Below are 27,568 nucleotides of genomic sequence, written 5' to 3'. Positions count from 1 at the left end.
TTGATTTAAAGCTACCCTGGATACCACTTTAGGCATAAATGATGGGTTGGTTCGAAGGGAAACCCTGTCCTGATGGAAGATGAGAAAGGGCTGCACAGCCATGAGGGCTTGTAGTTCTGAAACCCTATGGGCTGAGGTAATGGCCAGAAGGAAGGCTGTTTTCCACGACAAATGTTGCAAATCTGTTGAGGCAGCTGGTTCAAAGGGAGGCAATGTTAATTTTTCTAGAATATAATTAAGATCCCAGGATGGCACTGGTTGTTTCCTTGGTGGTCTTGTATTCTTAGCCCCTCTGAGGAACTGTCTTAAAGTGGGTGAGAGAATAAGGGTGGATCCGTGTTGAATTCTGCAGAAATGGCTGAGGCATGGATTTTTATGGAGGAAAATGAAAGTCCACTGTTCAGCAGCTCAGCTAGATACTGTAATACCTGAGGCAAATTTAGTTTTGTAGGGTCCTGGCCTTTTTTCTCATTCCAAGAGCAAAACAGTTTCCATTTTGCTGAGTAAGCCTTTCTAGTAGATGGCCTTCTGGCCTCCAAAATGACATCCTGTACCTCTTTGGGGAGTAAGGTCTGTTGAGGTGTTAAGGAATTTTCCATGCAGCGAGATTGAGTGTTTTCAGCTGACTGTGAAGAGTTTTGTAGTTGTGCTGAGTCAGCAGAAGAGGCATTAGGGGTAGGGACCAGGGAGGAGTATGTGTTAGGCTCCTCAGGAGTGGGTACCAGTGTTGTCTTGGCCTGTCTGGAGCAATCAGTATCATCTTTGGTCTCTCTGTTCTTGCTTTCAAGAGCACCTTGGGCAGAAGAGGCAGAGGTGGAAAAGCATAAACTGTCCATGCTGTCCAACTGAATGAAAGGGCGTCCACTCTCCAGGCCTTTGGATGAAAGGTCCTTGAACAAAACTTTTCCAATTGATGATTCCTGTGGGAGGCGAAGAGTTCTATGTCTGGCCTCCCCCACGCTTGGATTATCTTTGTAAACACTTGAGGATGCAATTTCCATTCGTGTGGATCTGTCATATTTCTCCTTAGATTGTCTGCCAGCGTGTTTTCCAAACCTGGCAAGTACTGTGCTTGAAGTTCGATTTGCCATTCCAGAGCCAAGTTCCAAGGTGTCATGGCTAGTCTGCACAGGGGGTATGAATGTGTTCCTCCTTGTTTGTTTATGTACCACATAACTGTGGTGTTGTCTGTTCTTATCAATAATTGTCCTGGATGCAGGAGGTCCTTGAAAGCTGTAATTGCATTTATTACTGCTAGCATTTCTTTTTGATTGATGTGAAGGTGCTTTTCCTTTTGGGACCATTTGCCCTGAATGCACCTGTCTGTCATGTGCGCCCCCCCAGGCGTAATCTGAGGCGTCTGTGATGACTTGATTTGCTTGAGGCTTGCAGAATGGGAGACCTGTGTTTGTTTTACCTGCGTGAGCCCCCCATAGAAATTCCTTTTGCAAACATGGAATTATTGGTATTATTGTTTCCAAACTGTGGCTGTGTTGAGACCATAGATTTTTTAGGTACCATTGAAGTTTCCTCATATGCAACTTTGCACATGGGATTAAAAGAATGCAAGATGTCATGAAGCCCAGAGCCTGCAGGATTTTCCTTGCAGTAAGCCTGGTACAATTTGCTAGCCTTTTGAAGTACTGAGTTAGTTGCCTCTGCTTTTCTGGCGTAAGATAGGCCATCTGGGTGTTTGTGTCCAAGTTGGCACCCAGGAAAGTTGTTTTCTGCGCTGGTGTTAGCCTGGATTTCTCTTTGCTGATTGTGTATCCCAGAGCATTCAGTAACCGTGTTGCATAAGCCAGATGTTCCAGAAGTATGTGCTTGCTATCCGCTTGGATCAGGCAGTCGTCCAAATAAGGGTAAATTTGTATCCCTTGAAGTCTGCAGTAGGCAATTACTGATGCCAGGCATTTCGTGAATACTCTGGGCGCAGTAGATAAGCCAAAGGGCAAAGCAGAGAATTGATAGTGGATTGGACCTGCAAGAAATCTGAGGTATCTTCTGCAGCTTTGTCTGATTGGGACATGCAGGTATGCCTCCTTGAGGTCCAATGTTACCAGCCAAAACCCCTTGCCCAGCATGGGAAGAAGCTGCTGTAATGTGAGCATCTTGAATTTTGGTACTAGTAAGAATGTGTTTAGGATGGATAAGTCCAAAATGGGTCTCCAGTCGGTTCCTTTCCTTGGTACCAGAAATAGCCTGGAATAAAAACCTTGGCCTTGTTCGTGAGTAGGTACCTCTTGAATAGCTTTCATGTCTATGAGCTTTGAAATTTGTAGTTGTGCCTCTGCCCTTTGATTGTGTGGCAGGTTTGGCATGCCTCTCATTTTTGGAAGAGTGTGAAAATGAAATCTGTAGCCTCTGTTTATAATGTCCAGGATCCATTTGTCTGTTGTGATCATATGCCAATTTCTTGTAAATAATGCCAGCTTTCCTCCCAAGGGTGCTGCCAGCTGAGACTTGCTTGGCATGGAAAGGAGGAAGTCATTGGGTTTCTTTCCTGCATTGCTGTGCACCGTTTTCGCCACCTCTTGGTGCTGGAGCTTGCCATTGCCTGCCTCTATAAGATCCTTGTGATTGACCTCTGCCCCTTGTGCGCCTATAGCTACCTCTTTGGGGCCTGTCCGTGGCTGGAAAGGACCAGTTTTTAGAAGGCCAATTTCTGCTAAAACGTGGTGGTTGAACCTGTAGAAAAGCTTTGACAGTTTGCATAGATTTGGCTTTTTCTTCCATTTTCCGTAATATCTCCTCAGCATTAGTACCAAATAGCACATCCTTTTGTAAAGGAGCATCTAGCAATTTAGCTTTCACATGATCAGGCAAGATTTGTTCCCTAAGCCATGCATGCCTACGAATGACTGATCCTGTAACTGCAGCTCTACTTGAGGCCTCTAGGGCATCATAACCACATTGTAGGGTGTGTTTACCCACTTGTTCTGCACTATGCATCATATCCTGCAACTCCTTCAAATCTGGTTGTTCAGGCTGAGACATTTTATTTCTTAATTATGATAACAGAAACTGCTGATATTTAAGCATATGAAACTGACAATTTAAGGCCCTCATGGCTAGGGTGGCCGAGGTATAAAACTTTTTTCCCCACCTTTCTAAGGATCTTGACTCTCTTTCGGAAGGTAGTGGATTCTTAGCAGTAGAGGCCTTCATTCCCTTGGGGCCTTGAGAAATGGTTTCAGGGTCAGCATTATGGCTTTAGAAAAGAAATTTGTGAGAGTTAGGAACTCTGTAGTACCTATCAGGCTTGACTGGGGCAGGAGGCAGGGAATCCGGGTTAAGGCAAGCCTCCGAATAAACATCATCAAGTACATCCAAGACAGGAGGTATCGCCAGAGGTCTGTGTTGAGGTAACAAAAGAAATTCCCTCAGTCTTTTCTTGGAATCAGAAAAGTCTTGGCCTTCCCAATGGAAGTGTTCCCTCAAAGTGTGCAAGGTTTCCCCAAAAGAATAATCCTCAGGGGGAGATACAGAAGGAATGGATTGCTCTGCATCATAATCTTCAAAAGGGGAGTAAGATTGCTCTTCTACATCAAAGTGTTTTGAAAAAATGGAGCCCTGATCAGAAGATGGAGAATCTTCCTCCACTCTGGGCCTCTTGTCAGGAGGGGGTTGGGAACCCCTGATAAGAGTAATTAAATCCTCAGCCATTTTAAGCATCTGTTTTTAGGCATAGGGCTTGTGGATGGGCCCTGTGCAACAGGCCTCTTGGAATGCCTGGCTGATTTGGACTTAGTAAAGGACTTAATGGAAAAGGAAGACGAGGGTCTAAAGACACCATGGGTGGAAGTGGACCTGTCCACATTAGGAGACTCAACGCTCACAGTGGCTTCGGTGGTTGTAGTCTGGGTATGGGCCGAGGTACCTGCGGTCTCGGGTACAGAAGACCCCGCCAAGGAAGTGTCGTCGGTAGTCAGGGACTGCATAGGCGTCTCGCTGAGAACCGGACCACGTGTAGCCGGTTTTGGCGTGGTGTCGGTGGAGACCGCAAACCTCACGTGACGGTCCTTGTCCTTTTTGCACAAAACGGTAGTCGGAGTCTCCGACGACATTTTATAATCAAATGCTTTACCAAATAAATGTTGGGCGAACTCCGCCCGACGCTTGATAGTGCGTTTATTGAAAGTAGCACAAAAGCGACAGCCCGAGACGTCGTGGTCTGTGCCTAAACAAGGTATGCAGAGGAAATGGAAATCCTTATGCGGTATTTGCTTCCCACAGGAAATACAATTGTTAACTTTTTCTGACATCGGTCTGAGGCAAGAAAAATTTTCCCCAACGGGGTACTTAGCTTTAATGAAGACTTCGGTTTCCAAATTTTTCGTAAATTCAGGAGCTGGCCGACCGGCACTTGCGAACTGCTTCTGCTTCGGGCACCGTGCAGCAAAAAAGACTGAAGAAAATGGCGTTGGCTGTGTCTTATATACTCCTGCCTCACTGACGTCAGGAAAATAAGCGACAACAACCGACGCCGGACCTAGACTTTGGAATTCGGCCGACCGAGGGACCGCCTGACGGCAGAGAACCCATATGTTATTACTGCAGCTGTATGCACGATGAACATCTTCTTTGCTGGCTTGTTGAATTAAGTCCAAGGGATAACCTCTATTCTGAAACATTTCACTTACATTATAGCACTCGGTGATAAAATCATCTTCCTTGGAAGTCATGCAACTGACCCTAACCAGTTGCCCTTTAATTAAATGTTTCTTTTGAAAAAAAGGGTGACAGCTACTAAAATGAAGGTATGAATTCGAAAGAGTTTTCTTCCTAAAAATTTTTGAAGAAAATCTACCATTCTCTTTCGAAATACTGACATCTAAAAAATTGAGAATATCATGATCCACGTGATAGGTAAAATCCAAAACACTAGTTGTACTTTTTAGATAACTCAAAAATTTAAAGAACTTATCTTCACTGTCTGTCCACAAAATGCAAATATCATCTAAAAATCGTTTGTACAAAGACCAACATCCGACAAATTTGCTATTAAAAACAAACTTATGTTCCCATCAGGAAAGAACAATATTGGCGTAGGTGGGGGCACAACTGGCCCCCACTGCCACACCTTTAATCTGTTTATAAAACTCTCTGGCCTGCAAATCAATCGCTGCTTTAATGTCAGGTGTTCCTGGCAATCAGGAAATGTTGAGAAGTGGAGGCAGGTTGGCGCCTTCGGTCACGGCGACTTCTCAGGGTCTCTTGGCCCAAACTACACCTTTGGTGAATGATTCTATAGGATTACCGAATATTTTTTAAGGGATGAAGAAAGGTTATCTGCAGAGTCGAGACCGGCCGTTGAAACAATTAATTTTGGTGCCATATCCAATGCCAACCAGGGTGACTTTAGCTCAGATAATGGCTCTAATGCAGGCATTATTTTAGGTTTTAAAGACATAACAACAAAGAATTATGATTTAATAAGTAAACCGGACTTTGCTAAAGTGGATAATAGAACTCTGACCTATACGGAGAATCTTGACGGACTGTATTTTTTAATGGACAAATTCAAAAGTTTAGAGTGTGATAATGTTTACTTGAATGTTTGAAACACAAAATTGGACCAAAGGGCCTGCGAGTCTGTAAATACCAGAACAGAGTACAAGAAGGTTCTGAATTTTATTCAAACCTCATAAATATCTTTGACAATTGTGGTTTAGAGATAGTAAAAGCTATAAAGGATGAGAATGACAAAGAAAAAATGTTTTTGCTGAAGGAAATGGAGAAAGTGAACCAATTCATTCTTAATGATTTACTATTTACTGTTGAAAATGTAAAAGCCAAGTATCATGATCATTTTTTACAAATTGACAAGAAATGTACTCGTAATATGTCTAGAAAGAAGGGCAAATTACAGAGGGACCTGAAAGAGTATAAGGAGGGTATAGCAAATCTGAAACCTAAACCTTTTGTGAATTTTGGGGAACAGGATGTTAGAAGTATTAATCATGATTTGCCTAGTGACAGTTATAAATCTGGTGAAACTAATTATGGTCAGCCATATCCCTCTAGGGACATCCCTTTGGAACAGTCTTACCCCCCTCCCCTAAGGAGATCCAACAGGATACGGAACAAACCACAAATACATTACAACTACAACAATTACCAGTACAACCAGGGAAGAAACACACATTATTAATAGACTCCTACGTAGATACCATTCTTGCGTCCAACAATGTGTACTCATTCCAGGGTTATAACATCTTCAATTATAGTGCTATTCCTATTAATGTTGAATATTTCAATTTATTTTCTAAAGGTTTTCAATTTATTCCACTAAGGAAGGTCAATTTGGCAAAATCTATAGTGGATTTAAAGTAGTTCATCAAGAAAAATTATTTGGCTATATATTTTGGCAATACAAAGCAGGGTATCACCACTGAATCTACTCTTAGGAGAAAAGGCACTTTCAATCCTCCCCTTCATCCACAACTGAGAAATTTAGAAAATATTATGGAGAGAGAAATTATAAGGGAAGAACAGAATCATAGAATCTTTACAAATCTTTCCAAAGTTGAAAGACAAGTTATTGGACGCTTTAAAAACAGACCGTGCCATTAGAATCATGCAACCCGATAAGGGGGGAGGTATGGTTCTGATGGACAGCATTATATACGAGTCCAAAATGAAGAATGAACTTAACTCCTCTAAATATATTTTTGCTCCTATCAATGAGGTTAATATAGTCAATTCTAAAATTCACTTGATGCTTGATAATTTATTGTTGGAAAGTTCGATCAATTTGGAAACTTATAAATATTTATACAATAAGTATCCAAGAGTTCCTTCAGTGTTCGGCATTCCAAAGGTTCACAAGTGCACCATAGATCCACCATTGAGATTTTTAGTTTTTCGGAAGGTGCCGGGACATCCCCTATTTCGAAATATACAGATAATAAGCTCAAAAGCTTGGCATTGACAGATACAGCTGTTCTACAGGACTCATGTGATTTCCTTAGACAATTAAAAGTGGATGTATATAGTGATACTTTGATTTTTATTACACTGGATATAGTGGATCTGTTTGGCAGTATACCTCATAAGATAGGTTTACAATGGTTGGAGGAGTACATGATGACATTTGGACATTTTTCACATAATGATTTTAATAATATTCTTTTATTTATGGAAATCGTTTTAAACAATAATTTCATGTTTTTCGTGGGAGAGTTTTATAAACAGATTAAAGGTGCAGCAATGGGGGCCAGTTGTGCCCCCACTTACACCAATATTGTTCTTTCCTGGTGGGAACATAAGCTTGTTTTTAATAGCAAATTTGTCGGATGTTGGTCTTTGTACAAACGATTTTTAGATGATATTTGCATTTTGTGGACAGACAGTGAAGAGAAGTTCTTTGAATTTTTAAGTTATCTAAAAAGTGCAACTAATTTTTTGGATTTTACCTATCACGTGGATCATGATATTCTCAATGTTTTAGATGTCAGTATTTCGAAAGAGAATGGTAGATTTTCTTCAAAAAATTTTAGGAAGAAAACTACCTTCATTTTAGTAGCGGCCACCCTTTTTTTCAAAAGAAAAATTTAATTAAAGGGCAACTGGTTAGGGTCAGTCGCATGACTTCCAAGGAAGATGATTTTATCACTGAGTGCTATAATGTAAGTGAAATGTTTCAGAATAGAGGTTATCCCTTGGACTTAATTCAACAAGTCACCAAAGAAGTTAATGAAGGTAGGCGAAGTAAGTTTGCACCTATTTTAGGTCAAGATCTGTGTTCAACCACCAATAATATTCCCCATGGTTCTAACAACGACAAAAAATATGCATATATTTTAGATTATAATGGGGATTCAAATGTTCTTAGAAAGGTGGCGAGTCGAGAATGGGGCAAATTTAGAGAAATCACAGACACAGAACCCACAGTAGTGAGGCATTTGCAGTTTAATTACAGAAGAGATATGAATTTCAAAAATGTTTTTGAATATGGTGAGGATATGGGGATCCTTGCCATCGTACTAGGATTGGCACATTTAAATGTGGTACATGCTCTCAGTGTAATTATATTAATAAGGTCTCTTCTTTACAGATTCCTAGCAGAAATTGATATATCAAGAGTAGGGTATATGCTCATTGTAATACTAGTGGTCTTGTTTATTTAGCCATGTGTAAAGAGTGTAGTTCTTTTTACATAGGTAAAATGGAAAGAAAACTTAAGACACGTATTTACGAACACTTGTATGAGATTGGTAGGGCCAACATAAAGAATGCACTATTCCGTCAAAAATTAATATGTACCCAAACATGTTATTCTTTTTTTGCCCTGGAGGTTGTCCCAAAGGAAATTAGAGGGGGTATATGTGGGAAGCCAAATTAGAGTTCCGACAGCTTTACTGGCAAATAATATTGGAAGCTACTCGGCAACCAGGACTAAATGATATGCTGTCCATTTTACTAGTTTTAAAACTAAGAACTGCTAAATTATAAATGTAATGATTTATTATTCCACCAGAGGGTAGCATATTATTCATGAAGGACTTGTTTTCATATAATGTTTTTAGATTGTGCAACTTGTGATAATGTTAATCTTATATACTTGGCGACTTGTAATCAATGTCAGGCCTTCTATGTTGGCTTGACAACAAGAAGATTAAAAGATAAGAATATATAATCACCTATATGATATTAGGAAACAGAATCCACTAAATGCCTTAGCTAAACACGTTATGATGAATGAGGGGCATGTGTTTACATTCAGAGTATTGCAGTTAGTAGTCCCGAATAAGAGAGGAGGGAATAAGATTAATTATTTAGAGACTATTGAACTTCAATGGATTTTCAGGTTATGTGCACATCAAACACCTGGTCTCAATCAATTTATTACGATAAAACCAATTCTTGAAGCTCGCAGCTTAAAATAGTTCATGTTACTATATAGCTTATGTCTTAATATGAAGACACACATATACACTTTTATAAATTTTTAGATTTAATTTTAAACATCTAGTTATTTAACCATTGCATATAGATGTATTATATCTACATATATTTTTATACGCCTATATACGTGTTAAACATGCATCTTTATATCAATCTATATTTACATTCTTATATATATGTTTTATATGTTTTATATATACATTTACTTTCATAGATAAGTTTTCTTTGATATTCTCTATTACGCATTGCCATGCTATTGCTACATATATAGAATTAATGGGCTTCTAAAAACAATGTTTGGAATACAAATACTATGAAAATCTTAATGGACTGTTAACTAATTAGTTAATTGATTGACTAAATATGATCACTTTACTGTTGTATATATAAATGAAATTTTATCAGCTGTGTTTTAAGAACTGATGAAGCGTACATTGATGGTACGTGAAAGCGCTTATTTTTGTCATTAAAAGTTTATTTTATTTTTTGTGGTGGTCCACCTTCGTTTTGTTCTACAACATTGTTTTTTTTATCGAGTCGGACCTTCAGATAGTAGTGTTTTCTTCTATTAATGTTTTTGGATAATGGTTTTACATAATATTATTAAATTATATTATTATGTTATATATAATGGAAATACATTTATATTGCAACTGTCATAAGATGTTTATTTCAAACAGTATTATTTTACAAAGTCATTATATTTTATTACGATTTCAACATGGTTTTACAATTAATTGTGAACCTTATAGGTGAGAGTATGATTGACTAATTACGGTTAGTCCAATGGCATTTGGTTTTTAATTGTTTCAGTATTTAAATGATGTATGGATACCTGATTTTGTATCTGATGAAGTTTTTTTCTGACGAAAATGCCAAGTCATAAAAGCAGCGTTAATCTGTGTGTACTACACTGCCTGAATAAATTTCTTCAGGTGACTTGGGCTCTTATTTGGGTGCTTTGAGTGAATTGTGGTCTATATTATCTTATCGAAGTTTCAGAATATCGAATCTGATATGGTCAACACCATATCATCGAATTCTGAAACATCTAAAGATTAAAAAAAAATGCCTAAAAAAACAAAAATAAAAACTTACCTTTGCAAGTAGGGGGGCAAGCATCCCTACACCCCCCACACCCCCAATTTAAATATAACAACTCCGAGACCACACTACATTGAACTAAACAGAAATCTCCCCTTACGGAGATTTATTTTTAAAAGTTCGATGTTTTTTGCTTTCGCTAATCTGGTGCCGACAATATCAGCTTTGATACTGTCGGCCTTTGACAACGTGAAGTAGACCAGAAGTATGGGAGTGCTCTCTGAATTTCATGAAAGCCACTAATTCCTGGGAAACTTTTAGGAAGTCTTGGGCTTTGGTCTGAGAAGACAGTTTGAAATGAAAAAAGGCTGCTGGCTGCAAAATGCTCCACAAAAAGGAAATTTACTGGACTTCAAGACCAGTAAAGTTAGCACTTTCGTCTTACTTCATTGAATAAAACATCGGTCTGATGAAGTTTTATTCAATGAAATAAGACGGAAGTGCTAACTTTACTGATCTGGAAGTCCAATAAATTTCCTTTTTTTGGAGCATTTTGCAGCCAGCAGCCTTTTTTCATTTCTACTTAAGACATAGTTTGAGGCAAGGCGAAGAAAAAGTGGTTTGCTTTGGTTTAGGTGTCAGTTTAAAAGGGGTGACCTGAGGTTGCAGTCATTCGACCAACATTGGTTAAGGTTTCGATAGTCGGGGTAAACAATAGGTTTCCCCTCAAGACCCACAATGCGGATGTTAGAAGCTGAGACCTGCAAAGCAACCTCAGACCTAACAGACATGTGTAGTAGTAACATTTGTAGGTAGGCCGGAAATCATTACAGCCTTCCATGGGGTCGTGCCAGAGGGTTCAGGCCTAGCAGTCACCTGACCAAGGGCTGCAAATGTGCCTCACTCGGGTAGTCAGTCGACTTAGAGAACAGAGGAGCTTTCTCAAAAACATCATGGTCCTTGGTCTTTTTGTCTTTCCATTTCTTCGGAATAACACTAGCGGACGCTGAAGTTTGCAAAGGCCCTGCCGTAGCAATGGATTCCAACTCCACTAGGAAACAAAAGAGGAATGCTCTATAAGGGCAGCTAATACCCCAGCCCTACATTTTAGAGTTTATACACAGAATTTTGCACAATGAGGAAAATGAGAGATGTAATGCTGAGGCCCCAAGCAGAACGTAATAGACAAAATGAGTGAAAATCTTTATGCAGGATTTGTTTCTGACACTTCAAGCAAGTGTTGACATTTTGAACATTAAATGAATACAGAAATTTCCCTAAAGGAGAACTTAAATGACTGAAACAGGAGATTTTCTGGAAAAAGAGCTGACAAATGGAATCTGAACATTTTGAACACACATGAAGTCCATCAGACTGCGTGGCTAGAAAAAAATGGAAGACTGTGCCAAAGGATGCCCTTCTAATACCCTGATGTTCAGATGTCGGTCATCAGATATCTATTGGTTAGGTAAGATGCAAAGACTCTGGAAATCATGCCGTCCACAGGCTTCTGCATGGCAGAAAGACCCAAGACTTAGTACTGCAATACTGGCTATGAATAATGTGCGGAGATTCAGACTTTCTGGAATTGAAAAAATGAACTGCCAGAGTGGGCAGAGAAAAGGTCCTTTAAACAGTCGTTCTGACTTTTTGGCCCCTTGCCATTTCTTCTTAAATGTCTGTTTACCAGAATTTTGTTGATACTGTTTATTTTCTTTCTTGCCAAAACTGGATGACTGGTTAGAAAATCCCTTTGAAAATTTGGAAAATGAGGGCTGAAAAATGTAAGAGATTCCCTGAATCAGCTTAACCCTCTCATCACACTTTTGATATCCTCTGCAGTAGAAGGATCAAAAACAAAATCTCTATCCAAAGGAGAATTTAAAATCCCATTTTTCACATCATCTGGGAGGTTCTGAGAATGCAGCCAGGCAAACCTCAAAACAGTACCAGTGGCCATAGCCCTTGAGTCATACACACACTTTAAACAATGAATGATTTGTAAAATGGAAGGAATTAAACCATTTAAAGCAGATTTTTCTACACAAGAAGAAACTGCAGACAAAACATTCCTCATACTTTCACAATTAGTCAGAACAAACATTAACATGCGATCCTGAAAATTCAAAATTCTGAATATCAAAGTCGCAAAAGCATACACTTTTCCCCATACTTGTCAAAGTGTAGCATTGGAATTAACTGAAAGTTTAGCAGTAGTAGGTTTAACTAAAGCTATAGCTGCTGCTTCAGGTGTGGAATGAGAGTATAAAAAATGAACCGTCAGGAAAATTGCAGGCAGTGACGCATATCCTCCAAAGCGGGCAGGACTGGAGGAATGGGTGAAGGTTATGGAAATTCCATCGGTAATGACTCACAGTATTTTCTCAGGAGCTGAGAAACTTCAGTGTTCTTCCACTTAAAACAATAACACATTCTGGAAAAAGTTGCACAAAAACAGAACCCCACAGGGAGAATCAGATACTGTGCTCTGTCCAGAGTTGGATTCAGAAAACTAAAAAGAGAAAACCCTGCATCTGTCCCTTCACCTTCCAAGTCAAATTCAGATTCTTGAATCTCATTAGGAAAAAAGGCACCCCTCTTTCTTTTACCAGAAACTACCTTATAAGAAAGGTCAATAACTTGAATTAAACCCAGCGCCAAACCTAATAAACTACTCCTGTCTGGAGAAATCTGAGGTGTAGTAGATATATGTTTAGTTTTCTGTTTTTTTTTTTTTTTTGACAGGAAGAATGAGGTCAACAGTGTTGTTCATGGCAGGAGAAGCTTCCCCAGGGATGGTCGCAGTGGTGTAGTGGTTAATGCTGTCGCCTCACAGCAAGAGGTTCTCCGGTTCGATTCTCGGCTGGGGTGCCTTCTGTGTGGAGTTTGCATGTTCTCCCTGCGTTCGCGTGGGTTTCCTCCCACATGTTAAAGACATGCTTCTGGAGCATTTCTCCCCGGGCCTCTGCTGAAAACAGGATCTGTGGAACCTAGTCGGACATTCCCGGTCAACAAATGTTAAATAAATAAATAAATAAAATAAATTCTGACTAAACAAGGAAGCCTTCCCAGTTCCTTCTTCCAGCACCAAAAAAACTGCCCCCTGATGGGACCCCAACAGCTGCAGACGACATAGCTAACACCCAGGCCACAGTGGCTGTAAATTCTATGCAAGATGGATCCAGGACAAAAGATGAGTGGTCTGAGGAATCCGCTTTGGCAACAGCAGTCGCCCATCTGCGGATAAGGTAAATCGCTAGCCTGCTGTAGTGGCAAAGGCTGTTTGCTTAAATTTTTCTTTTTTTGTGCTTGGAAGAAGGACTGATCATGAAGCTGGTAGCTTGTTGCATGGTCACGCCTAAAAAGGGGGCCCGTTTCCCAGGGAATAATGCAGCAAAATCTGGTAAAATTTTAATGTTGTTAAAAGTCAATTTTGTTCTCACAAAACACATTAAAAAGTGCTTTAATACAATTTGCCAGCCAAAAAAGGTAAAATTAACTCAACTTCTCTACAGTTTAAGTCTCAAAACAAGCCATTAAAACACACACACTCATTTCCCCACAGGAAGTTATCTGCCCAGCAAAGGAGCAGCACAAGCTGACCATTAAATCTCAAAAGCTCTCTGGAGGACTCTCTCATAAATGGCAGGAAAGCCTTGAAGGGCTTGGCATTCATACATTTGATTTTAAGCAGTTCAGCTCAAGTTGTCTAACAGTCCGACTGTGTGGAAGGTGTTAAGAAGCTTTGGAAGCTGGCCAGCTGTTATATCTTTGGTAAGATATAACTAATATAGCTAAGGCTACTGCAGCAGTGATCAATATGATGAACATTTACAGCTACCACTAACAACAACAGTAGTAGTAATAATAACAACAAAAGATGCTTCTCTCACAAAATATACACTAAAGCTAAGGAAAACAAAGTTGAGAGCAGTCTCCCACATTGCTCCCTATCAGAAGTGTAAGACCGGACAATGCAACACCAGATCCTTGAAAAAAAAAAAGCAAACTGCAATTCATAGATAAAACCATTAAATTCCAAAACTCACCATTAAACTTTTCAAATGCAATACTCCCCGTAAAAAAACTGTGTGTGGGGGGAATTATTTCCCCACCCGCACTACTCATATACATTAACTCTACACTCACTGAACCGCAGAGTATGGAACACTCAGGAGATACCACAATCTCACTATTGGGATACATCTGCCCCATTCACACATGTTCTTTTGCAGTTCTAAGGACTGCAATTACAAATGCTGGATATTCAAAAGGCACCACTCCCAAATACAGAGCTACAGACTGTCATACATTACACATCCATGTGACACAAACAAACATCTTTCCTTGCAGTCAAGAGGTACCACTTTGGTTATTGTCCCTTCACTCCATACAGCATACTGTATCAGCAGATGTTCACTTACCCATTTCTACCAAGGACACAACAATATCAGACAATGTGGGCTGTGTTCGTGCTGTGTGTTCACAATATGATTTAGCACTACGGCCAAGTTCCGAAATATCTGAAACAGAACAATGAAACAACATAATACAAATAGAAAAATAATTAAAAAAAAAAAAAAAGTATTTAAATAGCCCATATGACAAACACAGATTTAATTTCAAAATCCTGTCAAAAGAAATTCTTGGCAACTCTGAAATTAATGAACAAATGTAAAGTTACAAAGCATCTATCACATTTGCAAAATATTGCTGAACAAGAAAAACTGGAAATATTACACTTTTGATTTTGTTAGACTTGTAGGGTACGCCAAAACATATGCCCAACTTCATGTCATTAATGTTTGGAAGACCATTAAGGAGATGGAAAGAGGCAGGGAGGAGGTAACTTAAGTAAAACAATTTTTGGTCTTAACAGTATTTTTGTAAAACATGACATATACTGCATGTTATATAGTACAGTGTTTTCAGATTTTTTGTGCGTCTTATAGGGATACTAAAATTAACAGGTGACCCCTTTTCGCCTCTTCTTTCTTTCTTGTTTAGTTTTAAGAAATGTGGGCACGGCAATGTAAAGGAAAGAAGACAGCTTGGAAAACAGTGTATTTAAGATAATAAGCTGTAATCTTGGGTTGTTAAGGTAAGGGGCAGGTTGTAAAATTATGATACAAGTAAAATTGATGTACTTTTTCTTGCTTTTACATAATGGAATCATTAGATTAAAGCCCTTGCCTTGATCAAACCATAAGTTTTAAGTGGAAGGAAGTAAATGAGTGAATACTGATTTTAAGGAAAAGTTTTCCTTTAGCAAATAAATGTTCGCAGTGCAACATGACAGCTTGTAACTGACGGCAACTGTGTAGCTGATTCTCATGTTACTAGGGAAGCAAGCTGATAAGGCAATAAAAACATTTTTCTTTCAATGACTGAAAGATGATGTTTTCTGAAAGCATTAAAATTGTCTTCTACATCTGGGAGAGGATTAAAGATATGAAAAAACTGACCGCACTTAGTGTAAGTAGAATCACAGGCTATACCATGCGTCTTAGCATGGGTACCCTTAATTATAGGTCAATTAAAGCCTGTCAATCTGGGACAAAGTTTCCCATTACAAGGGTTAAACTTGACTATTTGAAGATGTATACAGTTGTGTTTGTATTAATAGGTTAAGGGGGTGTTTTGGAGGTGTTTTTTGAGGGGGTTTCATTAAAACCAAGTCTTGCAAGATGTGACATAGGTACACGTGGATATGACAAGAAACTGTATAAAAGATCAGCCTCAAAAACATATGCATCTAATAACTAGTTTAGATCACATGCCAATAATAACAAATAATAATGCAGGGTGATGAAATAAAAATTAGACACTGGTGATTCCCCCGCCTAGCTATTAAACAGACATGAATTTAAGGAATGGTTAGTGCAAATTATCTGGCAGTTGTTAGGGAAGACAGAAATTTCTTCACAAAATATATCTAGGGTATGGGATAAAATGAAAGTGGTGTTTTAAAAACAGGATAGAAATAAAAGAAAGAGATGTTTAAGAAGTAACGCAGATTATTTAGAGGGACTGACAAAGGTTAACGTATTGCAGAATAAAAGGAATCGAACAGAACAAGAAAAAAGAGCAACTGCAGAGTGATAAAGAGAACATATGGGACCACCTGCACAGTATGAGTGAGTTTAGAAAGACTGCTGTTAGGCAACTATTTCTTGATAACTTCAGATCACAAAACCTGCTAGCACAACTGCTAACACAACAGAAAAGCAGAAGTGTTTTGCCAAGCTTATGAAGCCTATAACAAGGAAAATAGCTAGAGATCCTGTAGAGATATTAGAATTATTTCAAAAGTTTTAAGAAAATCTGTACGAATGTGGAAATCAAGAAAAAGTGCAATTGGAAATATTTATGGAAAGGTAAATATGCCAAGGTTAAAGGAACTTAAATATGCCAAGGTTAAAGGAACTTGAGACTCAATAACAGGATCGGAGGAGATGAGAAAAATGGTGATGTATGACCAATCCACAGGAAAGCCTCCTGGAATAGATGGTATTCCTGGGGAAGTTTGGAAGCTAGGAGGGAAGAAAGTGACAAAGATCTGGAAGGTTTTGTTTAACAGTAATTTAAAAGGAGAGTTAGAGAAAGGTATAGATAATAGAAGAGGCCTCAAACCCAGAGCTATAGGTTCCAATAATAAAACAAACAGGTTACTCCAGAAGATTATAGGAAGGGGGATGGAAGGGAGAGGAGTTAAGAAAGAATGAAAATTGACAACACAGATGCCAAGTTATGGTTAAGTACATAACTTATAAATCTGATGTTATTTTTATTCTTCCTGAACAAATGGGAGAGAGTCCCCAGCTATGTGAATCTCAGGTGGCCATCATGGATGGATACTCTAGAGAACTGCAGCTCTGTTTCGGGAGATGAGGTCTATAATTTGTAATGAACAACAAAAGTAGCACTGGACCATGTTGCTACTGCACAAATATCAATAGACGTTTTCGACCAAAAAGCAGATGAAGTGGCCATGGAGCTAGTTGAGTGAACTTTAGGTGGTCTTGGTAGAAAGACTACTTGCTGGGAACAGATCCAAGAAATGCAATTCGTTATCTATTTAGCCAATGTAACTTTAGATACTGTATAACCCAGTTGACTTTTTGAAGGAAACAAACAGCTGGTCTGATTTTCTGATTTCCTTAGTTCTGTGTAAATAAAAATGCAATTGTCTGTGCACATCCAGAACATGCAGCATGTGTTCTCCTTTGTTTGAAAAGCCTGAAAAACGGTAAGTGAATGGATTGGTTAATGTTACATTCAGAAGCCACTTTAGGTAAAAAAAAAAAAAAAAAGAGGGATTAGTTCGTAAGTTATGGAAAATAATGTACAGTCTCTTTGATGAAAGAGCCTGGAGTTCAGAAATCCTTTTGGCAGAAGTGATGGCCACTAAAACGGCTGTTTTGCAAGAAAGGCATTTTAAATCATTCTTTGCTGAAATTTCAAAGGGTTTTTGAGTCAGACCTTGTATAATACCACCTCCCACAGAGGTGAAGGAGCCTTTACTGGGGGTCAAAGGCGGAAAGTCCTACATAACTTAGAAGCAGCCGAAGTATAATTTTTATCTCCTGAATGAAAATTTGATATGGCTGCAAACTGTGGTTTAATTGCAGAAAAACTATCTTCTTTTTTGAAAACAGCAGCCAGACTATCAAGAACAACAGAAACAGGGGCATCAAAAGGGTCAGCATTGTTTCTTAATGTCCAAAGGGAAAATCTTTACCATTTGATCTTGTAAACTTTTTTTGGTAGAGTCTTTTTGCGAAGATAAAACCGTACTGGGGAAGAAAGCCTGAGCTGTCTTGTTATTATTGGAACTGGAGAAGTCATGTGTTAGTTTGAGGACTGGGGATATCTGGATAATTCATCCCTGAAGTGTGTGAGAGAAGATCTGGAGCTGGGTCCAGTATCCAGGGAGAATAACGAAGGTAACAAAAAAAAAAAAAAGCGGAACCATACCTGAAAAGGCTAGAAAGGAGCAATGAGAATGACTGAGCTGCTCACCCGAGCTGCTTTCTGTAGAAATTTCAGGATCAAGGAAGTGGGGGATGAGCATAAAGAAAACCATAAGGCCAAACGTGGACTAGAGCATTTCTCAGCGACTCCCCATGAGGGGGGGATCAGGGCAAAATACTTGTCGCACTTGTTGTTTTGAGAAAAAGGAAATAGATTACAGCAAGAGTGGCCCCAATGTTAAAAAATACTCTCCTCCACTGATTGACTGAGAGACCACTCATTTGTCTACTAGTAGCTTAGATTCCCCCTAAATGTGCACTGCTACCAGACAGCAGATGGTGGAGATCGCCCACTGCCACGCTCTCAAAACCTTTCAGCAAAGAAGGTAAGATTAGGTTCTCCCTTGTTCTTTGATGTACCAGACTACAGACATGTTGTCGGTATGAACGTAAATAGTTCCTAGAGGAACAGCATCTTGAAATGCCTGCAACACTAAAAGACTGCTCTCATCTCTATGACATTCATATGTGAATTGGTCTCTTGGGGGAGAGCCACATGACTAGCATCATCCTTCCCAAATAATGTCCCTCCACCCCAAATAGGAGGTGTCCATAGTCACTGCGGCCAACAGGGGAGAAAGAACAAAGGGCCAGCCTATGTAAATCTCTGACTAGATCCACCTGTGGATATGGCTCTTGCATATTTGTCTAACCTTGACTAGAAACAATACAGGTTGTTGAAGAAGAGACCATTGAAGAGATAAGAGTCCACTGAAGGACACGCATAAAATAGTGTGCTAAAGGAACTAGAACTATTGCTGCAGCCATAGACCCCAAAGCCTGGAGGATTATCCTGCCTGTAGGGTCAGATGAGATAGCAGTTGATGAACCTGAGATCTGAGTAAGTCTATGCAATGAGTAGGCAAAGAGGGAATTTGCATCTTTGTGTTCAGATGTACACTGATAAACTCCAGGCTGTGTACCAGTGTGAGGTTTGATTTGACATAATTTACTGTGACACCTAGTGAATGACAAATCTGGAGCAAACAAGTCCCTGGACTGTTGTAGGAGGTGCATGGTAGGCAGTGAGGAGCCAGTTGTCTAGGCATGGAAACACTCAATCTTTTTAGTCTCAAGTGAGCTGCTACCACCACCACACATTTGGTGAACACCCTGGGAGCTGTGATGATACCAAAGGGCATCACTCTGAATTGGTAGTGAATGGCTCCCAGCTAAAAGCGCAAGTGTCTTTGGGAGCACCGACTATTCTGATGTGATGGTACGCATCCTGAAGATCTATGAAGCACATCCAATCATCCTTGCACAGGAACAGCAGAATGGACTGAACAGTGACCATTAATAATGGACTTTTTCAAGAACTGATTTAGTTTGCTTAGATCCAAAACTGATCTCAGGTCTCCCATCCTTTTTGGCACTAAAAAGAAATGAGTGAGTTCCAAATCCTGTTTGGTCTGGTAGGACCTCATGGATGACTTGTCTAGCAGCTTTTGAATTTCTTGTGCTGCAGCCTTCCCTGACTGGGTGGGATGTCAGGAAGCTTCTTTCTTTTGGAAATTGAGGGGCTGAGAAAAATGGTATGAAGTAACCTCTGGATATTAATTTTAGCATCCAGGAATCTTTTGCTATAGCAGCCCAGGCATCTAGGTGCAAGGACAAATGTCCCCCCACTGACTGCCTCCAAAGATGGTCAGCACATAAGTGTTGAAAGGGTCTACCCTGGAAGGAATCTCAAACCCTGACTTTATGGGCCTCCTCTGCCTTGAGGGAGAGTCTACCATTACAACTGCCTCCTCTGCCTCTGAAGAAGCTGCCTCCACATTCATCCAGGAAAGGTCACAGAGATTTGCGGAAATAAGAAGTTATGTACTCACCATAACATTCTATCCGAGTAGGTAAACTTCATTTGTCAGCAACCTATGGGATTCAGATCCAACCTCGGATCCGAGCCGGCAGTTTTCAACAGCTTTAGATCCGAGCTCCAAGCTTCTCCCCCTACCCATAATCCCCTGCCAACCCTGACTGACCTCAGATCTAGTTTGCCGTGGTTATCCAGCAGCAGCTTGATCTACAGCTCCGAGTCTTCGAGACTTGTGAGGAAAAAAATTACCTTTTTTCTCTCCTTTCTTATGTTTTTTGGTTGTGTGTGTTTTCAGGTCCCTTTTTGGTAAAAACCCTTTCTAGTTTAACTATATATTTTTTTTGTTCTTTTACCTCCCCCTTCCTTCGTGGTTCCATTAGGGTTGTGTGTGTGTGTTTGGGGCCTAACGTGTGTGTTTCTCTTTTTTAGTTTAAATGGCTGAGGCCTCAAAATTGATCTTTTCTAAGTGCACCGAGTGTGGCCATAAGCTGTCCCCGGCGGATGGCCACAGTCGGTGTGTGTTGTGCCTTGGGGTTGAACACCTGTCTTCTGGTTGTTCCCTCTGCACGGCGTTCAACCCCAGGGCACTCAAGGACCGGAGGTCCAAGCTGATTCTGGCGGGTCTTCTGACCCCGGATTCGGCTTCTACCTCCGGTCCTCCTGTGGCTCCCTCTGCGGGACTCAACCTCATGCCCTAGACCCGGAGGAGAGGGAGGCCAGGAAAGAGAAAAGGAGGGAGAAGCACCACAAGCAGCGGGCCGAGGCCTCCGCTTCGGCCCCCCCGGCTTAAGCGGTCTTCTCCTTCCAGGACTTCTGGGTCTCCTCCGTCTCTGATCCGGTCCCCATGCTTTTCACCAGGTCCTGAGGAGGAGGAGATCCGATCTCCTTTGAGGTCATCGAGGAGACACTCCCATCCCGAGGTCGGATCTGAATCCCATAGGTTGCTGCACAAATTAAGTTAACTACTTCAGATCATGTTTTCTTACCACCTGTCTGAGTTCTAGAGAAAGTTCATTGAGAGATATAAACCTCGATTCCCACTGCAGACAGGGCCTTTCCTTCTTGTTCACTGCAGGTAAGCATTTCTTTCACAGAAGGGCCAAACAAGATGTTTCGTCAAAGGAAACAATGAAAGATGCCTTGAAAATCTCCCGAAAGTTGCATAGCCATATCCAGGCATGTCTCCTATCGGCATCACCTGAACAGACTGCCCATGAGGAAACTTCTGCTGCATAAGAGATTAACCTCATGGACGCACTGGAAATTGACAAGAGAGGCCAGCTGAGATGATGATCTTTTGAAATTCTCTGCAGACATGGGCTCCGAGAGAGAGTTTGACATTTGTTTTTTTTTGCCAAATCTCTCTGTAGCCTTGTAAAGTGCAACAGGTAGTTCAGGGACGTCAGAGCGAAGGTCACTGAAACAAATACACATTATCCAAATCTGTCCAGCGCCCTAAACTCTGTTGGGGGAGGACAGTGGAGCTTTGTTCTTCCAGCTTTTTGCTGGCTGCCGTTACAGCCATTGATTGCATCTAAAGAGACTCCTTTGCTCCAGTGGGGTTTCTCTTTTGGAGGGGTTAAGAACTTGCCCAAGTGAGATGGTATTGGCTCGATGGAATCTGACTCCCTCCATGCCTGACAACAGATAAGATCAATAAGCTCATCCACCTGGGGGGGGGGGGTAGTCACCCAAGACGTAGATGGGTCAGAACCAAAAGCCTCAAAATAATTACTCCTCCGGAGTAGCATTACTGAAAAAGTACAGTTTTGTACCTACCATAAATGTAGATGTCCGAACTGGATAGCATCTGCAGTCATAACAAATGGGTAGTCCTGTCGTCAGGCAGCCCTTCAGTCGGCCGGATTCCAAAGTCTGGGTCTGGCTTCGGCCGATGTCGCACTTCACCCGACGTCATCTCTGCTGGTCTTCGGGTATAAAAGCATCGGCCGACGCCATTTTCTTCAGTGTTTCTTGCCCCAGATGCCAGTTGCCCTTTTGGAAGGCTAAGTTTGGATAAATGCCAATGTATGCAGATAAGGTAGAAGGCAAATACAAAATGTAGGCATATATATACAGATATACAAACAAATACACCATAAGAGACTCCCCCCCCAGCTAGCTATTAGGAGTGTAATTACCCTAGGAGTACCACAGAGGGGAAGGAGGGTGGGTAATCCTGACTGCAGATGCTATCCAGTTCGGACATCTACATTTATGGTAGGTACAAAACTGTACTATGTCCTTCATGGATGCATCTGCAGTCATAACAAATGGGTAGAATACCATAGCTAAACTAGGGGTGGAGGAAGTGAAATAATTATGGTGTAGTTAGGATCCCTTGCAGTACAGCAGTGGCAAACCCTGCTCGGGATCTAGAATATAGAGGTAGATTGTAATGCTTGGCAAATGTATGCACGGAGGTCCAAGTAGCCTCAATAATGTCCTTGGTTGCCACTCCTCGTAAGAAAGCTGTGGTAGTGGCTGTAGCTCTTGTTGAATGAGGTCTTATGTTCTGTGGCATTGGTTTTCCATGGTAGGAGTAACAGAATCTGATGCAATTTCCTATCCATTTGGAGACTGTCTGTTTGGAAATTGCTTTTCCTTCCCTTCCTGGTGCATAGGCCACTAACAGCTGGTCAGTTTTTCTGTTACCTTTGGTTCTGTCCAGGTAGTAGCGTAACTGTCTATGTACATCCAAAGTATGCAGTAGCCTTTCCCCCCTGTTCTGAGGGATGGGAAAGAAGGTAGGTAGGTGGATTGCCTGGTTTAAGGACACTCTGGATACCACCTTTGGCATAAATGTAGGATTAGTTCTCATGGAGACTCTATCTTGATGGAAGATCAGGAAGGGTTGTACTGCCATTAAGGCCTGGAGTTCTGAAACCCTTCTTGCTGAAGTAATTGCCAGAAGGAAAGCAGTTTTCCATGATAGGTGTTGCAGATCCGCTGTTCCTACTGGTTCAAATGGAGGGAGTGTCAATTTTTCTAGTACAAAATTCAAGTCCCATGGTGGTAGTGGTGGTTTCCTAGGAGGTTTTACATTCTTGATTCCTCTGAGGAATTGCCTAAGTAGAGGGTGCGAGAAGACAGGTGGATCAGAACTGTATTCTGCAGAAATAGCTGAAGCATGTATCTTGATGGAGGAATAGGACAGGCCTGTGTGTAGAAGCTCTGCCAAGTACTCCAGGATGTTGGCAATGTCTATGTTTGACACCTCTTTTCCTCTTTCCGCACTCCAAGTGGCAAACCTTTTCCATTTTCCTGCATAGTTCCTTCTTGTTGAAGGTCTGCGGGCTTCCAGTATAATGTCTTTAACCCTTTGAGATATGACTGGGTTAGTTGTTCTTAAGTGATGTTCCAGGCAGTAAGCTGTAAGGTCTTTAGGTTTGGATGCAGGATGTTGTAGTTGTTCTGAGTTAACATCAAAGGCATCAGGGGGATTGACCACATTATCCCCTGAGACATGCTCCTCAGCAGGGGATACCAGTGTTGCCTTGGCCAATTCGGAGCTATTAGAATTATCCTTGGTTGTTCCTCTTTGATTTTCAGTAGTACTTTGTGCATCAAAGGAAGAGGTGGGTATGCATATGCTGTCAGACCTTTCCAGCTGAAGGAAAGGGAGTCCACCTTCCATGCAAGCGGGTGAAACGTCCTTGTGCAGAATTTCCTGAGCTGGTGGTTGAGTGGGGATGCGAACAGGTCTATTTGTGGCACTCCCCATTTTCTTGTGATGGTCTTGAAGATGTATGGGTGCAGCATCCATTCGTGAGCATCCGAGGTGGTTCTGCTTAACATATCTGCTAGGGTATTTTCTTTTCCTGGCACGAAGGTTGCCTGTAACTGGATGTTGTAGCTCAGAGCCATGTTCCAAAGGTCCAGAGTCATTCTGCATAGGGGGTAAGAATGCGTGCCCCCTTGCTTGTTGATGTACCACATGACTGTGGTGTTGTCTGTCCTTATCAATAAATGGCCTTCCTTGAGGAAAGGTTTGAATTTCTGGATTGCTAGTTGCACTGCCAGCATTTCTTTTTGGTTTATGTGCAGGTGCAGCTGGTCTGGGGTCCACAATCCATGTATGCATTTGTCCAACATGTGTGCCCCCCAGCCTAGGTCTGAGGCGTCCGTTGTGATGGTCTGGTTCGCTTGACCTTTGTGGAAGGGTAAGCCTAGGTTTGCCTGGCATGCTTGGGCCCACCATAGGAATTCTTGTTTCAGGCATGGGATTAGTGGGATTTCGGTTTCTAAGCTGTGCCTGTGTTGAGACCATAAGTTTTTTAGGTACCACTGTAGCTTTCTCATATGCAGTCTGGCATGAGGAATCAAGATTATGCATGATGCCATGAATCCCAAGGCCTGCAGCACCTTTCTTGCTGTTAGTTTGTTCTGTTTTGTTAATGCCAAGAAGTAAAGGGGTAGTTGTTCTTGTTGTTCTGCAGTCAGGAATGCCATTTGTTTTACTGTGTCCAATTCTGCACCCAAGAAGGTTCTTGTCTGGGATGGAATCAGCCTTGACTTTTTTAAGTTGACTGTGTATCCCAGGGCTTGTAGCAAGCAAATGACCCTTTGTAAATCTGTTGTCAGCTTGTCTCGTTGTCCGCTTGTAGCAGGCAGTCGTCCAGGTATGGATAGATTTGGATTCCCTGTAGCCTGCAATGAGCGATTACTGATGCCAGGCATTTTGTGAATACTCTGGGTGCAGTAGATAAGCCAAAAGGCAATGCTGAGAATTGATAATGCTCTGATCCTGCAAGGAATCTGAGGTATCTTCTGCAAATTGGTCGTATGGGGACGTGCAGGTATGCCTCCTTGAGATCTAGAGTTACCAGCCAACACTCCTTGCCCAGCATGGGAAGAAGTTGCTGTAAGGTCAGCATTTTGAATTTTGGAACGATGATGTATGTGTTTAAGACGGACAGATCGAGAATGGGTCTCCAAGTTTTTTCTTTTCTTGGGACTAGAAAGAGTCTGGAGTAAAATCCTTTGCCCTGTTGATTTACTGGCACCCTCTCCACAGCTCTCATGTTGGTTAGCTGAATTACCTGGTTTTGAGCTTCTGTTCTTTGAGTTGGAGGTAAGTTTGGCATTCCTCTTTTACTGGTAAGGTGTGGAAGTGGAACCTGTAGCCTTGGTCTATGGTTTTAAAATCCACTTATCTTTTGTGATATAGTGCCAGTTTTGTGAAAATAAGGCTAACTTTCCGCCTAAAGGAGCTGCTAATTGCTCTTTGGTAGGCGGTGTCAGGACCAAGTCACTGTGAATGTCCTGTTGCAGTGGCAGTGGTTGTGGCAGTGCCTCGCTGGTTATTACCTTGCCACTGTCTTCCTCTGTAGGCACTTCCTCTGGGTTGGTTTCTGCCTCGAGCGTCTATACCTGCCTCTTTGGTTCTTTGATGAGTCTGGAAAGGACCAATTTTTGGCAGGCCAATTTCTGCTAAACCGAGGGGGCTGAACCTGTAAGAAATCCTTAACTGTTTGTACAGATTTTGCCTTCTCTTCCATTTTCTTCATTACTTGTTGAGCAGAGGTACCAAATAGACAGTCCTTATCCATAGGAGCATCCAACAGCTTTGCTTTTACCTGATCCGGTAGGACCTGCTCTTTCAGCCATGCATGCCTTCTTATCACTGTGCCAGTCATGGCTGATCTAAATGAAGCCTCCAGTGCATCATAGCCACATTTTAAAGAATGGTTACTAACCTACTGTATGTTATTCACCATTTCTAAAATATATTTCTTATCTAAGGGTTCTTCAGAAGAAACTTTCTTAGACAACTGATCAAGCATAAACTCTTGGTATTGGATCATGTGAAACTGACAGTTTAAAGCTCTAGCTGAGAGAGTGGCAGAGGTGTAGACTTTTTTGCCCCATCTGTCTAAAGACCTGGCTTCCCTTTCAGAAGGGAGAGGGTTTTTTGTAGAGGTAGAAGCTACTGCCTTAGGCCCCTGGGATATAGTCTCAGGATCTGCAAGTGGGGCCCTGAAAAGGTGGTGATGAGTGTTGGGTACCCTGTAAAATCTGTCAGGTTTGGCAGGGGCTGGTGGTAAAGAATCAGGAGCAGTGCAAACATCATTAAATGCATCATCCACAACAGGCAAAACTGGAGGTATAGCTAAGGGCCTATGTTGTGGTAGGTGCAGAAAAGTTCTAAGCCTTTTTCTTGAGTCTGAGAAATCCTGTTCTTGCCATTGGAATTGCTCTCTCATGGCATGTAAGGTCTCCCCAAAAGAGAATTCTTCTAGAGGTGAGGCCGATGGAATGGATTCATCAGCATCGGAGTCTTCATAAGTGGACAAAGGAGCCTCTGGCTGGTCTGTAGTGTCTGAGACTTCCGAAGAGTCATCAGAGTACTCCTGCTGGGGAGGCTCTGTTCTAGGTCTCTTTTCTGGAGGCTGAGAGGCCCTGTCTGGGTGTGATTGGGATCCCCTAATTAAGGAAATCAAATCCTCTGCCAGAGTAAGCATTTGAGAACTAGAAGGGTGTCTGTGTGAGGGGGTCTTAGCAGGAACTGTTTTAGCAGTTTTGGCTGCTTTGGCCCTGGCAAAGGCCTTGATAGACATGGCTGCAGAAGGCCTAGCAGCACCACGTGCTGGGGTGGAAACATCCAAAGGGATGGTGTCAGATAAATCAGTAGAGGCTAAAGTTTCAGAGGTCGATTCAGCTAAAGTAGCAGGAGCCTCGGTAGAAATCAAGGTTTCGGCTGAATATTGACCGGTTTTCTCGGCTTCGGCTGAAACCGAGACACTCGCGGTTTGCTTATCCGTGGTTTCGGCCGAAACCGCGGACCGCGAGTGTCGGTCCTTTTCTTTGCGTTTTTTAATTGTTTGGGTAGTCGGAAGTTCCGACGGCATAATGTACGCAAAATCTGAGCCGAAAAACTGTTCAGCAAACTCCGACCGACGTCTAAGCGTTCGTCGGTTGAAGGATGAACAAGCTAGGCAGGCAGCAACGTCGTGGTCTGGGCCTAAACAAGGTAGGCAGTAAGAGTGGAAATCCTTATGAGGTATTTGTTTCCCACAGGTTAAACAATTGTTTACTTTTTATGACATCGGCTGAGGCAAGAAAAGGTCTAGCGGGGTACTTAGCTTTTTAGAAGTCTTCGAAGTAGTATTCGGTAGTAGGAATCTCTGGATCTGACCGACCGGCACTTGCGAACAGCTTCTGCTTCGGGCACCACGCGGCAAGAAAGACTGAAGAAAATGGCGTCGGCCGATGCTTTTATACCCGAAGACCAGCAGAGATGACGTCGGGTGAAGTGCGACATCGGCCGAAGCCAGACCCAGACTTTGGAATCCGGCCGACTGAAGGGCTGCCTGACGACAGGACTACCCATTTGTTATGACTGCAGATGCATCCATGAAAGACATCAAACTGACTTTCTGTCTAAGGATCTCTAATATGTCTCCAAAGGAGGTGATGTTCTGGGAGACCCTTCTTCCTCAAAATCAATATCTTCAGTGAGAGATTCTAACAGAGAATCTATGTGCCTCCTCTTGCACATCCTCTTCTGATGGTCCTCCTCAGGGGGATTTTCATGGGAGGTATCAGAAGAGGGAGAGATTCTTCCATGGGGAATGACTGGAAGCTAGGTGAAACTGGCAGTCCCTGTGGAATAGGCCTGATGAATTCAGAGCTTGGACCAGAACAAGGGATAGGGGGTTCGAGACTGGATCTCTGAAAGAGGAAAAGCCCTATCCAAAACCTCAAAAGCTTTTGGACTCAGAAAAGCCATGGCTACCCACACAGGAAAAGAGACTGGGTA

General features: G+C 41.6%; 1 protein-coding gene across 1 annotated transcript in view; it reads right to left on the bottom strand.

The window, feature by feature from the left end:
* TAF8 (TATA-box binding protein associated factor 8) overlaps nt 1–27,568 on the bottom strand; it is a 340,724-nt gene that overhangs the window by 282,004 nt on the left and 31,152 nt on the right. The window contains exon 2 of the mRNA XM_044076205.1: nt 14,379–14,477. Within this exon, the coding sequence (XP_043932140.1) occupies nt 14,379–14,477 (99 nt within the window). The remainder of the gene's footprint in view (nt 1–14,378; nt 14,478–27,568) is intronic.

Source organism: Protopterus annectens, chromosome 7.part0 (assembly GCF_019279795.1).
Source record: "Protopterus annectens isolate FY-2018-M chromosome 7.part0, PAN1.0, whole genome shotgun sequence".
Lineage (NCBI taxonomy): Eukaryota > Metazoa > Chordata > Ceratodontiformes > Protopteridae > Protopterus > Protopterus annectens.
The sequence above is the reverse complement of the archived record's forward strand: the minus strand, read 5'-3'. Positions and strand labels throughout refer to the sequence as shown.